Below are 16431 nucleotides of genomic sequence, written 5' to 3' on the forward strand. Positions count from 1 at the left end.
TAGTTATTTTGACAATTTACTGTCGAGTTGCAGGTATTTCATATTTTTCAGGACATGGTGGTCAAATGTTTCATGAAAGCATCCTTCATTTATTCCTGCCTGTGTTTCTGTGGGTACCAACCTGGAATTTGTCATTGGACTAATTATATTGATGTCACAGGTGTTTGAACATAAGGCTGCTTGTTTATATTATTTGCTGCCTGCTGCTGCTTTCTTAGCTGCTGAAACAACAGCCAGGCAAAAGCTAGTGAACTGTGCTGTCTTACCTCTCCAGGCAAACAACCCCCGTCTTTCATTCCTCTCCCTTCCATCTCAGTCAGGACATGAACCTGCCAGCCTTTTCACTTCCTCTTTACCCCCTTATCCCGGAATCAGAACTGGTTAGTTCTCTGTTAATTTTATTTTTTTTGAATGGTCATCAGGGAGATTGCGTGAACTGCCCTCTTCCCATTTTGGAGCTAGAGGGAATCAGTCTGTTCTAATGGCTGTTGGATCAGGCTTCAGGGTGGGAGCTGTGTCCAAAGGCCTGCAATAATAGTAGTGTGGATAGTAAGAGTGTTCACAGGGTATGGTTAAAAAAAAAAGTCAAGATGGTGGCTGTGATGGTACAGTTGAAGCTCTGCCCATTTAAAAAAAAAACAGCAAATTTTGATCACACTTTTATGGCCACCATCTTGACTTTTTTCACCATACTCTGCGGCACCCCTGGCAGGTTCAGGTTCCCACCCAAATCTCCAAGCACTAGAATGAAGCAATCTTTCTTAATTTCACAGATGTCAATCAGAAGGCAAGTAATTTTTATTGGCTAAAGCAGTTGTCTTCAAAAGCAGGGATGGAAGGTAAAAAGCATGTCTTGGGCATGTCTTGGACAATCCAAGGACCCTATGCTGCTTCAGTTGGTCAAAGAAAGCAAGGCTGCGTATGACTGCTATCTGCCTCTCCAACTCAGCACTTTGGCTGTGGAAATAACTAGTTGTATTCCCAGTTTCAGAACATAAGCAGAGGCACAGAGAAATAGCAGAACCAGGTAGTGGTGTTTTAATGCTGCTTGCTGGGCTGACTATTCTTCCCATCTGCCCTCAGTAGGAGGGAACTGAGAAACAGGTACCATAACATGCCCCAGTACTTGAAAGCCCCTTGCTTGGGGCCAGGAGGGTGATGGGCAGAACAAGTGGCTGAGAGGGCTTCTCCTTCCGAATGTTTGAATTGGCTTCTTGTGGCAATAAATAGCTGTTGTGTGGCCAAAAAGCAAACAAGCTATCCAGAGTCATCCTGATGCCAAAATCAAAATAAACAAATCATCAATCAGACAAAAAAAAAACAGGTCAAACATTTGCTACAGAAGGTAGACAGGAGGTGAATGAAAAGGATAAATCAGTCAAAACACGTTCCTTATTCAAGATTGAGTGAAGTAGGTGAACAGATTAGAATTGATTTACAATGGCTGTTGTGGAATACAAATGAGAAAAGAGGTTCCAAAGGATGCTGTATGTTTGAACAGCAGAATAAAAGAGTTTATAAAGACATGCAAACCTTATTAAGCAAGAAAAATTCAGCCTAAATCAATTAAAAAACAAACACCAAAGCCTCACAACTATAAAAACTAGAATAAGAATTAGTACAGAAATTGGAAAAGTAATTCCAGTGTATTGTTCATATGGCTGGCATCTGTACTCCTGGTTCAAAAAAGGCTTTCTTGTCTACTTAGGGATTTGATTCATAAAATTGGAAGGGAGCACACATAACCCATGAAATTTCCCCATTGCTTAGGCAAGAGAAATTCAGCCTAAATCAATTAAAAAACAAACACCAAAGCCTCACAACTATAAAAACTAGAATTAGTACAGAAATTGGAAAAGAAATTCCAATGTATTGTTGATCCAGTTTCAAACATCACTGACAGATAGTTGTCCAGACAGTTTTCTGAGAAACCATGTAAATCAATGAACTCTAGCCTTCAAAAATATTAAATCAAACAGTTTTGATTTAATATGCCCTTGGATCATCCCAAAAGACATATTCCAAGATTTTTTTTCATACAGTTTGCATTGATTAATGACAACATCTCATCAAATATATGTGTACATCAGAGACTAAGGAGTAGGTTGAATGGCTCCAGGTTTTCGTTTCATACATCTCCCTTTGACTGTCTCAAATATCTATTCTGCAGCTATTGCTTTAAACTGTAAAAAAATAGGAATTTCATTTCTGGCAAAGTATATAAAGGGCTCCAGGTTGTCATATAACTGATAATAAGTGCTGTTTGCACCAACCACTGTTTTAGTAACATTGCATTACAACATGGTGTATGTCTATAACCAGGAGACAGACGTTGAGTGATTTTTTTATTATGTATATGTTTTATAGTTATCTTGGGCTGATAAATATATAGCTGTTTAGTTTGGGAGGGAGGACCTTATTTAATTAAAAACATCAGAATCTCAATAGATCTAAGTCCGGATTATATTTTTACAATCAATATTATAAATTGTACATACATAATTTACAACAATTGTAAAGCTATACTGTTTCCTAGCTCGGAATAGGAATGTGATATATAGTACATTGTGCATTGTGTATCACATGAAGTATTAGTACTGCTTTATTAAGCCTTAGTAAGACCACACTTAGAATAATGCATCCAGTTTTGGTCACCATATTATAAAAAACGATGTTGAGACCATGGAAAGAGTGCAGAAAAGAGCAATAAAGATGATTAGGAGGCTGGAGGCTAAAACATATGAAGACCGGGTGCAGGAATTGGGTATGTCTAGTCTAGTGAAAAGAAGAACTAGGGGTGACATGATAGCGGTGTTCCAATATCTCAGAGGCTGCCACAAAGAAGAGGGAAGGTCAACCTATTTTCCAAAGCACCAGAAGACAAGGCAAAAATAATGGATGGAAACTAATCAAGGAGAGAAGCAACCTAGAACTAAGGAGAAATTTCCTAATGGCGAGAACAGTGGAACCGCTTGCCTTCAGAAGTCGTGGGTGCTCCATCACTGGAGGCTTTCAAGAAGAGACTGGACAGCCACTTGTCTGGAATGATATAGCATCTCCTGCTCGAGCAGGGGGTTGGACTAGAAGACCTTCAAGGTCCCTTTCAGCTGTTATTCTGTGTGCTATTGAGTAACTTTTCTTCAACAAGCTAGTGAATGTAGCCTGGCAATGTTTCCATAATAGAGGGAAAGGCATCCAAAGAATACCTCTTGCAAATTTGCTCACTCTTTACATTTATAATTCTGTTCTTTTGTATATATTTGATCCAGATTACACCAGCTTGACAAGCATTGCCAGTCTTCTGCCCAGCAGCTTGTGGAGTTACTCAACAAACAGAATGAGTTATACAAGGAGCGGCAAATACTTACAGAAGAGGTGGATTTTCTGCGAACTCAGGTAACCCTGAAAACCAGGAGAAATGTTCATGACTTTAGTTCGTGCAGACCAATTTTTCCTCCTTTTTTCTTTTCAGTTTATTGATACAGCATGGTTGATGGGCATTCTCATTTCTCATGGAATCAGAATTTTTAATGCTCTCCACCTTTTCTTTTTTTTCTTTTCTTTTTCTTTTCCTTATGGAACTACTATAGAGTTGCTGATTTCATTTCTCTTGTTTCTTCGCCCCATTTTGAGTTTATTTCTATTAACATTCAGCATCTATTTGTTTTTGCAGCAGGTGATTAGGCCCGGTCATTAATACATCATTCTGTTTCTATTGGCTGTGCTAAAGCGGTAAAACATGGGTTGAGGAATATTCATTGCCATTCACAGCAGTAGTCTATAAAGATGAAGAGAACCATTTCACAAAAGTGCTTTAATTGTTTTAAACTTTAAACAAAATTTTCCTGATTTAATACAATTGTCCATTCTTTGATAAACCTCATAAAATTGTATTCTAGCACAAATCTGTTGCCTCTTTTGAAGGGAAAAGAGAAATCACGGAAGCCTTTTTTTTTACAACGTATTATTGTAAAATATAATTCTGACCTGTCAATTACACAATCGATACAAGCAAAAAGATTTAAAACCTGTTTATGGGATATTCATTCATTGTCAACTATTTTTTTTAAAAAATAAGAAACACAGAAACATCATGTAAGGACGCAGATCCCTGCAAGTGTTAAAAGTCCATCTTTTGTTTTTCTTTCAGTTATCCTCTGCCCCACAGCCATAGTTGAAAACACTTCGGGGAAGACATCAGAGAAGGAAAATGCTAATCACCTTTTTTCAGCATAAAGACCTGATGTGCTTAGATCGTTAAGCATTTATCAATATGTCTTCCCTTGCTGGGAAAGTCATCCCTTCTGTCTTGGATTGTCAAATATTCAGATCCAATATCTTTAGATACTCAATAATTTGTTTGTCCTCTCTCAAGAAGACAGTTCTGGTTGAATTTCTGAGGGATTATTTATACTTTTAGACGATTGACACTTGTGTTGTTGTTTTTTTTGTTTGTTTTTTTGATGGAACTTGAAACATGCATAGAAGTTATACTGGATCAAAACCAGCTTTAAATGCAGTATTATTCCCCACCACCAGTACTCCTCATTTTTACATAATTTTTATCAGATATTTTACCCTGATGAGAGAGGTTATATACACATCACCTCTGAATTAAGATATAGTATTATTGCCCCATGAGTGAGGAACAGTTCCCCCAATAAGGTTGAAATCTGTTCTGTCTTTGCAAGATGATGATAAGTTTCTCTTCCTACAGCTCTGGAGCTTAGTATTGTTGTATAGTCTGCAGTATTTATCAATGATTGTTTTTATGTCTAAAAGATCATAAATGCATCTCCCCTGATTGGACTGTAGTGTTGTTTGCACTAAGCGTGGTGCGTGAAAACCTAAATAAACAATCTTAGATATTAGTCTAAAACAACAGGTCAGATAAATATAAATGACATTCTCAATGGCTTTATAAATAGTTTGATGATCATTGATTTTTCTTCTCTTCAGATAAATGGGCATAATAATATATAATATAGACAAAACTCTTCTATTGAGGCTGCTATTCCTACATATATCATATTCTCCTTAGAACTCAACATGATGGTAGCAAACCTTTATGTTTAATAAATGTCAGTCTAAGCAAATATTATATATTAAAGTTGGGCTGAATTGAAAGAAAAAATATACGACAGTGGAAGTGGCTGATTTTTTTAGTCCCTGTCTGTGGCTTTACCATCTGCCTAGGACTCACATCTATAAATACAGTCTTAAAGTATGGATTTGTCCTATCACCACAAAGCCAACATCTTTGCTGTAAGTGTTCTTCAACAGGTATACGGTACAAAAGAGCTGTGCTGTCCTGAGACACCACTCCTGTTCTTGATTTGACTTTTTTGTGCTGCCTGTTGGAAAGGCATGTGGAACTGCCAGCATCTCTGACTAGATTCCCTGCATGTTCCATCTTTTGGAGCAATTTTGACAGAAAGAATATTTTACCTCTCCAGCGTTAGTACCCTGGATCCTCCACCATCTCCCCAGCAAGTGGAACATGTTCCCCAGCCTGACTTCGTAATTGGTGGGGAAGGAAGAAGGGAGGTTGTTAATATTCTCAGATTCTGGAAAGAGGAGAGTTGATTGAAAAATAGGGCAAGTTCAGAAGATCTGCACATTCTTCATTATCTGGGAGAAAGGGAGCTGTCTGTTGTTCATCAAATAGTTATTACAGTATGAAGAGAATGAAGATGACTTCAGCCTAGCAAGCCCAGAGCTAAATTGGGCTCTAAAATTTAGTAATCTACTTCCTTATTTAATAACCTTTGTGAGGTTCTTGTATTTGACTGTCAGTAATGTATCAGAGGCAGAGAGAACCAATTCCATTGCCTCTGGGGTCTCTGGAGAACTTTAGCTGCCATAAAGGAGGAAACCTGGTCAATTTCACCCTCCCCTTCCCACTATTGTGTTCCACAGCATGAAGCAGACTGATATTCAGGTTGTCCACCCAGGGCAGCATCCTCTCTTTAGGTCAACTGGTTATTCTTAACAATTTAAAAAACAAAACCTGGAGAATCAGGTTTCCAAGCTCTCACAAAAGAAGCTACAGCTATAGGAGGCCAACAACCAGAAATGGATGATCCCACAGAAAGAAGCAATTGGGAGTCAAATAAGTCACACCCTTCCCCCACCCACCCGCAAAGACCACATTACCTCCACCTTCTTCCTCTGTGCAAAGTAGAACGTCTAAATAGAAGAGCTGTGGCGGCACAGTGGTTATAATGCAGTACAGCAGGCTAACCCACTGCTGACTTCAGGAGTTCGATTCTGAGCGTCTCAAGGTTGACTCAGCTTTCCATCCTTCTGAGGTCGGTAAAATGAGAACCCAGATTGTTGGAGGCCATATGCTGACTCTGTAAATCACTTACAGAGGGCTGTAAAGCACTGTGAAGTGGTATACAAGTCGAAATGCTGTTGCTATTGCTAGAATGTTTTCCATTTCCTTGTACAAAATATCCTTTTCTGCTGGTTCACATTGTTCCAGGCAGTGGCAACAAGATGGAGACTCTTGTGAAGGCATGTCAACAAATGGTAAATCAGCGCAAGGAAGCTGTGGAGCTGAGCCTCTTAGCATTTCTGCTGGATAAGCAAAAAGCTATTTTTTTAAGTTGGAGCAGTGTGGCAGAGCGGGAAACTGTTTTGTTGTAGGAAACTAACAGGAATGTTCTTTTATCCTGCAGTTTAAAGGCAGAGATGATGCAAGGCTATAGTTGAACATTTGGTCCATTTTTATAAGAGGACTCAAGTATTTTGAAACTGAAAATGTCTCTATTTTTTCATTTTAAAATTTAAAACAATATAAAAAGTTTTTACATTGCAAATCAAAGTATTAGAATTTAAAGTTGCATTTATATTCAGTGCACCTGGATTCCATATAGCCCCACATGCATTCTTCCACATTAAAAACTCTAAATGGATGCAGCCCTGTGCTTTGCTTGTAAATATGTCCATCTGCCAAAGAAGCATAAATTTAAAAAGCAGGGCTAATATGGAGGCTGATGGGGAGTATCCTGAGCATCTAAACAGTGTTTCTCAACCTTGACAATTTTAAGGCATGTGGACTTCAACTCCCAGAATTCCACAGCCAGCAATGCTGACTGGAATTCTGGGAGTTGAAGTCCACATGCCTTAAAATTGTCAAGGTTGAGAAACACTGATCTAGAATGTCTTGACTGATGCCCATGATGGTTATAGTCGCTGAGGTAAGAATTTCATAAAAAATTGAACTCTCAAGAATGATTTCAAATTAAATCCATGTTGAACTCATTTTCGAGGCAAAATTTCTAATTTTATTATAAATCTAGCTATAATCAAAAGTCGACTTCTGATGGAGAGAGTACACAAACTAGAGGGTTGACTGGCAAGAGGAAAAATGTGTGAGCTTGTAGTGGAGAAAGGGAGGGCAAGTCTAACAACCAATCTTTGATCAAAGTCTTAAGTTGTTGAACAAACTGACTTCTGAATAAATACTACAAGAGCTGTATTTGTGAAATGTGACATTCAGTTGCAAAATAGATCTCAGGACTGCACAGTATTGTTTCAATGCAGAAATTGTACCAAATAATAAAATGAAAGTTCTTGGAAATCAAATAATAATTGACTATTTGAAAAATGGTGACTCACAGCAAAGTTTTAGTTATCATTAAAAATTATAAATACTGACGTGTCCAAGGCAGTGTTATTTAAACTCTTCATACACAGTGTTTTAAGGGGTGTTTGGAAACTAAGAAGGACCAATAACACATTTGCTTTGAATATTCATTAAAATAGCAATAATTTCATTTCACCCTTATAAATATGTAATAAATATTTATTAAATACATGAATAAAATGTTTCTTAATATTATCCACCCTGAATTTTCAGCAGTAGGGTAGATTTAAAAAACCCAAATAAATAAATGTGTACATGCTTGACAGAAGTAAACAGAAGTGTAACATTATGTCATTTTATAACTAAAAATGACTAGCAAATAGCTATGCAATTATTAGAATTTCCTGGAGCAATAACTCAAATTCTAGCATGGAATCTTAATTTATGTGTTTTAAATGGAATAGTTACATACCTCTGATCATAAAATGTTTTCATGGTATAATAAATATTGACTTAACTGAGAAATGATTACATATAACTAAGGCACAGTCCAGACAAAGTTAAGGTTTGTGATCCCATTGATTTCAGTGGGAAGGTTCAGCACATGCATAACCCTGTTTTTCCTCCTATTTTTTTACCATTCTGTGTTCCTCAAGAATTTGTTCCCACCTCACCTAATCTTGCATTCATTCTCCAAACTCGGCAACCACTACCTTCCAACCAGTAGTAATATTTTTCCTAGCTCTTACTAGTCTTTCAAACATTTTAAGATCCTACATGTATTTAGACAGAACTAGACATTTCTGCACATATTTTTATTTTCCATTACTTCCATTTCTTTCTTTACCAAGTACACATCCTTTTATTCCTTTGGTTCTCTTAAGCATTCCACTGTTAAATATTCTGAGTTTTGCTAATCTGTTTCTCAAGCATCCCTGGCAAATATTTGTTCACACATGCTGATTCATTCTTGATAAACTTATCAGGTGATTACTTACAGGTATAAATGAGCTATCACGTAAATGATTACAAACAGAATTCACATAGTGTATTTCTTTATGTCAATTTAAATAAGACAGTTCATATGTGAAACGGATGGTAAAATATAGTTAAGTACGTATTATGTAAATGAACATATAAACTTATTGTTGAATCTCTAGGCATTGATTCATTGCTACTTGAACTCTCATATGCTATTTTTTACTTGTTTTTGCATTTCCAAATTGCCTTAAATCTGATCTGACTTCTGGCCACCGTGGGTCCCTGGAAACCTGCACTCTTCTGGTTTTTCAATTCACCACTTGTTTCATTTGAGAATGTTTTGTCTTCCAATTGGGCATCTGATGACTTCAGCAATGTAGATACGAAGTCTAATTCATTTCAGGTATAGAGCTATCTTGGATATTGGTTTCCAATAATTGTGACCCATAAAAACAGCATTGCTTTTTTGCAATGAAAGCTTAAAACCAAAGCAGTTTGAAAACAGGGTACTTTTAAGGACCAAATTCTAAGCTGTTTAAAGGGCCACATATTGTTATAAATGCCTGGCTGAAAAGTGTGATCATTGTTTGGGAATTTGTCATCCAAACAATTCAGAAATAATCACTAGAGATAGACCTTTTCTGTGGGTGGTGCCATAATTTTTAACCCTTCCTCGGAAATAGATTATTTTTCCACTTTAACATGCAACAATTATTTTATTGCTACCAGTTTCAGTTTCTAAAACAGTTTATCCCAGTTAAAATACTTGCAGCTACTTTTTTTATACTGTCTACTACCATATTTCAGTGCTGTATTTCTAGTTCTTGCCGATTATATAATTAAATTGTATGCCTTTTTGGATAACTTTACAGAAGAGTGGGGTAGCTGTCTGTTATTCTTCCTGTAACAGAAACAGCTAAGTTCTGAAGATCCATGATGAAACAACCTTGCAACAATAGAACTGGCTGGTGTTAGATGGGATAATAATAACAGAATAACAGAATTTGAAGGGACCTTATAGATCATCTAGTCCAACACCCTGCTCAAGACCATATACCATTTCTGAGAGAATTCCCCAAAGATTAACCCATGGCACTTGAAATTCCATGAAAGCAAAACAATATACATTATATAGAGAAAGTATTTTTGAAGGCATTCAATCTTTTGCTCATAAAGAAGTGCGGTAGTCAATTTGACAAAAATGATACTGTGGTTTTGTTGGTCATTGTCTCAGTTTGTGTTTTTGTAGTCAAAATACTAAGGGCAAAAATATCAGAACTCACAAGACATAGTCTGGTGGCTTCAATCTGACAAGGTTGAAGTAAAGAAAGTGAACAAATATTTATTCCTTTCCTTATTTATTTTTAATGCTTATTGAAAGCAGCAAGCAGTAGGAAACCGTGTAGAACTAAGCATCTTTTCTGAAATCTCTCCTTTTTAAAAAAGCTTTCCATTTCTAGATCTTGGAGATTTATTAAATGATTGATTGCCTTCAAGTCAGTTTTGATTTCTGAAGACTGCCTGATAGGGCCTCAAGAACTCAGTTTCTGAAGTCACAGAGAGAAATCTAAAATCCTATGGCTCTTGAAATGCTTACTTGCAGTTTTTAGGATTGTATTCTTAATGTTACAAATTTGGCAAACTTATTTCTTAAAAATTTTGGAATTGTTTTACACAGAGCATTCTAATTTTTAAATAAATTAATATAAATTAATTACACAACATATTTACTTTACATGGAATGTTCTCTAATGTTCACAGATGCTACCTTAACTCCATAATTTTGAGTTAGGCATGAAAAAGTAACAGAAATGAGTGTAGGGATGCTATTACTGGAATCTGTGATTTTCCAAGCTACTGATGTTTGGGACAAACTGGTAATTATTACTCATGATTTTGCAAAAGCAGAATTAGTACCAGAATGCGTAATTTCTCATCAGTTATTGAAACAAGCACCCAGCATATTCTTGAACTGCCTTTTTATGTTCTTAAGCCTGACTTTATTACTTCTGCCATTTCTGTAAGTTTCCATTCATAATTTTTATTATTCATTCCAAAATCTTTCCTATTTAACTTGTATTCTTTTATACATGGAATGCATTTCTATAATGAATGCTATGCTCTGTTAATTTCAGTTAAAAATAAAAATGTTTTTTCTTAAATGTGTCCTCCAGCATGCTTTTCTTACAATGGCTGTGTATAAATTATACAACAAATTCTGCATCTGGTTTCCTTCTGGCTTCTTCATTCCTTTCCCATATTTTTTAGACAGTGAGCGTCTTTAAACAATGGGTATCTTATATATAATTAGAATTTAATAAATGTTCTTAGTTACCGAATTATCTAAAAGGAGACATTTCCATATGGGAGAACAGAGCAGTTTCTTGATAATTTATATGAAGACTGACATACACCATCAGACGGACAATGAGGCGATGCACACACGGTCACAAGAAAGCAACAGCCTCTTAAAACTATAGTCTGTATAAACTGTATGTTCAGATTTATACTTTAGAAAGTCTACCACTTCAGTTTTATCTGCTGTAATTTAAAATTATGTATGTCAGTCATTTCAACAGGGTATGCAATTGCTTCTATCCTAAAACAAAGTGGAAAAAAAATTGTAACTTTAATACGCGTATGCATTTCAAAGAAACAACATAGGCATAACAGATTGACATTGTGCTTTATTTATACTGTACGCATAAATAAATACACAAATGAGAGTCCCTATATGTAAGGGTAAACACAGTAAAGATAAGTAGTATATAAAAAGTAAAAAAAACCCAAACCTGTAGTTATTTTAGATCCTTATGGATCATATGCTAAAGGAAATAGCCTAAGTACAACTAAGTACAAATACAATGGTTTCTTGGACTTAGTCTTGTCTGCTTAATATCCTTAACTATACAATTAGATCTGTCAGGGATTTTCTGAAAAAACTAGCAGGGTCAAGAAATTTCACAAACTCTAAAGCTAAGGGAAGATAATTGAGTTATCAATTTAGAGTTTTTATTTAAATAAATATTTTACATTTCATGCTTACCTGTAAATGCACTACCAGGATCAAGATAAGGAAATTCTACTGTAGACAGTACAAACAGTAGCAGCAAAATTGTACATGAGGTGTAATAATAGAGACCCTGCACTTAGTAAGGAAAGCTTACATTTTTCACTCTAGCAGAAGAAGGTGACCTGTGCAAGAACTGCCAGCTTCAAGAAGTGACACTTTCCCTCATTAAAAAAAAAATAAAAATAAATAAGTATAAAATACTCTGCAATGAGCAAAATGTATTGGAAGAATTATGATGGGAAGCCAAGCTGTGTGCAAAAATTACCTAGTTATAAACCAAAATCTATGATGTCCTCAAGATGGCTGCAGTGTAAGAGGACATCATGTCCTGGAAGCAAGTATAAGCTGGAGCCAACAAGACTGAAAATACAATTTCTTGAAAGCTCTTGTGTCAGGGTAGCAAAATTCAGAAAAAGCTGCAAGAGAGTAGAAAAGCTACAAATGCATTGTGGCCATAGTATTAGTTCTATTTAAAAAAAAAATACTGATGTATTACTTGGGAAGACTAGCTGCCACATTCTGAAGGATTATTTCATATAGGAACATGAATTCAGATCCCAATTGCCTTTAAACCAAACCAAATTATATAGACCTGTGTCAAATTTAGTCAATCTGGTAAGCTTCAAGTATTTTGGCCTTCCGATTTCCATCATCCTGTCCTTAGCACAAGAAAGCAAAGGTACGAAGTTTCTAGTACTGACTTGGTCTGAGGACAACACACTAAATGCAGGCAACTGATATAAAATAGGTGCCAGCTTTGGAGGATTTCTCCCCCCCCCCCCACTTATCAGAATGAGTTATAGTGGGCTGCATCCAACATTAGATGAGCAGGCATGCGTTTGCTACATTCCAGCTTTGAGAAAGCTTTAGGGAAGGAGGATAGGAATGTTAGTTCACTAGCAGATGTCAGCCCAATATTAATAATATATAAATTCAGAGGCAATTTAAATATTGACTTTTAAATATTTTCTCTATACAAAATGGCAAAAGTTCTGTTCTTTATAATATGGACTCATTTGCAATTCTGTGGCAGATCTGTGATTTAAAGACAGATGCTATTTGATTTGGAGAAAATTATGATAAGGCTTTCTATAATACTGTCTTTTATGTGGAAAAGAGGATGCCTTCTCTTTCTGCCCACCTAATTGTCAGTCCTTTCTGACAATGGCCATCGTTATTAGTCACACTCTCTCAGCTAATCTATCTCATAGGATTATACGAAGAGAGACTCCTTATATATATGTTACTTTGAACTCCTGAATGAAAGAAAAGATATAAATCAAAATGTATTTATGCTATTTATATGGTCATCTATTAATCTCTTTCCCTCAATGACACAATATAGAGGAATTAAAGAGTTAAAACAGCAGAGGCTAATCTGGTTCATTTCATATAACTTAGTTTAATATTGTTTCCTACTTCAAGGCTAGATGTTAGCATACTGCTCCCAGCAAAATGCTGTAAAAATACAAATTCTCTTTGAGACCCTGATCTGTAAGACTACTGGGGAAGTAACAGACTCATGATGTCCTTTATATGAAATATATAACATATAGAAACTACATGGTACTGAACCTGTTTGGTGCAAGCCCACTGATTCCAGGAAAAGATATCTGATATCACAATGAAAAAGTGAAGGGTCATGTCTGCAAAAATAATGCAATACCATGCATTGCTTGTATTGTTCATTGCTCTTTGAAGCTGCAGGTAAAATAAATTAATTTCATCAATTACTTTATAATCACTTCAATATAAAAGAGATATATCACTATATTTTGGATTTTGTTCATAAGACACATGGTTTTAGTGTTGCTATCTAGTGCCAACAGCTGCTTTTTTGATCAGCTGATCACATATTCCTCAAATTATAAGTTCCTTTTCAGCAAAATAGCAAATAGCAAAATTGAAAGCTGGTCTAACATTTTATTGTGTACTTAATAGCACTGCCGTTGTCTGAAGACCCAAGGAAATATTAAAGATATTATTGATCTCATAAATGTTCAGATGATCATCTAGAACTTGAAGACTAACCCTATGATACTTCTATTACTTCATTGGTGAATTTTTCAAAAAAAGCAAACAGCAAAAATGTGTTATCAAAGCATTCATTTATAGTAATGATATAAAAAGTAATCTATGATGTAAGCAATGAACACTTCAGAATGGTAGAGCCCATTCACTATTGAATACGAATGATTTTGAAGTAATGGCCTGATCCCATCAGTGTTGCACAAAATGTAATGTGTTCCCTGATCAATACTGCAGTCATGCTGAAATATTCTCTTCTGAAGCCCAGTGTTTGCACCCTGCAATAGAGATGGGGTCATTCAAACTTTTCAAGTAACATGACTTTACAATGAGATGACAGAATATATTTTTGATTCCTTTGGACAAAAGCTAATTTCTTCTGAACTAGCAAATTAGACTGAATGGCAGGAGGAATTCAAAAGAGAGTTAATATTTATAAATACCACTCTCATCTATCCATATTATATACTGAGAAAGGGTGAGACATGGAAGCCTTGTTAAAAACTTAAAACTCTGTTAAAAAGTGGGTGTAGTGAGAGGGCGGGAAAACTGAATCAAGCCTCACTCACCTAATATTGGTGGAACGAGTGTCCTAAATGAGGCAGCTTGGCCTATAAAATAAGAAAAAGAGTACACATTGGCCTCATTTTATACACAGCTACTCATCAATTATTTTATGTTGAGTAGACAGCATAACTCGACTGGGGAGTATTTGCTTTTATATTTTTTTGCATATTAGCATAACTGGTCTATGTTGTTTTTGATAACATATTAGTAAGCAAGTATTACTAATCTAGGATTTGGGACTAATTATACAAGGTAAAATATCCCTTATACAAAACCAAAGAAAAAGATCACAGAAATTCTATTTTATGTATTTCAACATTTCATTTTTTTTTTCTTAATCTCTATCATTTTACAACATTAAGTTCCCTGGTCGACACATCAAAACTCTGAAAGCAATGTGTAGAAACAATTATAATCAGATAGGATTATGACTAAAAAAAAATCAAGTCATCATAAAAATAGTATTAATGATTTAGAATGTAAAATATAATATTTGTAGAATGTAAAAATGAGATTGCATGGAATGTTATTCCTCCATACTGACTGACTAATAGCATGTTTAAAAAAATATTTTACCATTGACCACCACAAATAGTGCAGGACTAATGGACTTTGGATACAATGAACAAAATTTCCACGTGGGCAATATCCCAAAATAAACAACTTCTCCCTTGTTCGGGGAAATGGTCTGGACAGCAGTTGCTGCTAAACCCTCAAAAATGGATACGCTTCCTGTTTAACTTTTGAGAGACAGAAAATGCAAGTATGATCAGGCGGGTGATGGGTGTGAATTCTACATATTCAATGGTGAAGTTCCTAGGAGGGTTAAGGAGAAAAGGGACTGAGAAAACCTGGCAGGCAATGGGAGGAGGAGGAGTGGGGCTGAGCTGAGGAAAAAAGGCTGGGGAGGTGTTGTGAGGAGAAGGAACTGCTGTGACTCCTTCCCCTTCCCTCACTTGCAGCTCTGGCCACTGCTTCCTTGGTGACAGGAGCTAGAGAGAAAAAGTGTTACCAAACCTCCCAAAGACTGATGCTAGGAACAACTACCTCCCTTGAAGGGCTGCATTTGAAAGTTATTTTTCCTGTAGTTCATCACTAGGAAGGGGGGAAAAACAAGGATGGTGGGAGGCGGAGGGCAACCTGAGTGTTTAACAGACATTCAAATTTAATGAATACTCCTTTCCCCTAAACAGTCTGTTAAACTGAGGATCTATATACTTTAGTATTGAACTATATCTGCTTAATGATTATGTATAACATAATTAGGAACAAACTAAAATGGACCAGGCACACACCAGTCTAAATCAATAAATGCCTTGAACTGTGGAAGGGCATGCCTGTTCCAATCCAGCAAGACTGATCCATGTGCAGACTTTTATATAAGGGCTGCACAGGAGAAGAAATATATATTATATATGTCAGGCTTTTTTATTAGCTTAGGCTGGCATATTTCAGGTAGGAAATCAATGGTGACACTAGGAGTATGGGACTCCTGACTTCTCTTATTTATCCATGCCAAAAGGAGAGAAGCGGTCCTAATTAACCACCTTCTCCATCTGAACATCAAAGAAATTTTTGCATATTAGAACTGCTGAACTGAGAATACTTCTACTATGTATTATTATTTAATAGATAGTACTAAGACACTGATCAAAAACTAAATTTCTCTTAGCCATTCTTTCTGACGGTTCCTTACTGCTTCACAATTTTTAATAATGCAGATGTTGCCTTATTCTATAAGCCTTCCACACAAGAGGTACACAGTATTTCTGACCTATATAGTGTAGAAGTACAATGATATCTACCTTATTTCTTTAAAGCATAGATCCTAGCTGCCTGAATAAAATGCCCACATGCCTCTTGATAACCGTAGCATGTTCCACCGCCTGCAGTGATACTTCAAAGTATGTACATTTTCTGCATCAAGAGATGGATACAATTGCATGTAAATATTTTTTAAAGTCATGAAGACAGCTTTCATAAGACTTAGAAAAGTCATATAAGAGCTTAAAAGATTATAGGAGTTACAAAGAATGAAGTCAAGAATTGTCAGTTATAATCCCACAGATCATCCTTCAGGGCTAATCTGGCATGCGCTATTACACTTACTAGCTCCTTTAGAAAATCTCAACTCCTGTCACCAAAGGCCATGTAATAAATTGCCTTTCATCACATGTTTATTTTTTAA

General features: G+C 35.9%; 1 protein-coding gene across 1 annotated transcript in view; it reads left to right on the forward strand.

The window, feature by feature from the left end:
- Positions 1–4174, forward strand: part of SDCCAG8 (serologically defined colon cancer antigen 8) — a 109283-nt gene extending 105109 nt beyond the window's left edge. The window contains exons 18-19 of the mRNA XM_029285285.1: positions 3270–3396; positions 4151–4174. Of these exons, the coding sequence (XP_029141118.1) occupies positions 3270–3396; positions 4151–4174 (151 nt within the window). The remainder of the gene's footprint in view (positions 1–3269; positions 3397–4150) is intronic.
- Positions 4175–16431: the final 12257 nt, after the last annotated feature.

This window comes from Protobothrops mucrosquamatus, unplaced genomic scaffold (assembly GCF_001527695.2).
Source record: "Protobothrops mucrosquamatus isolate PMUCROS unplaced genomic scaffold, P.Mucros_1.0 scaffold1470, whole genome shotgun sequence".
Classification (NCBI taxonomy): domain Eukaryota; kingdom Metazoa; phylum Chordata; class Lepidosauria; order Squamata; family Viperidae; genus Protobothrops; species Protobothrops mucrosquamatus.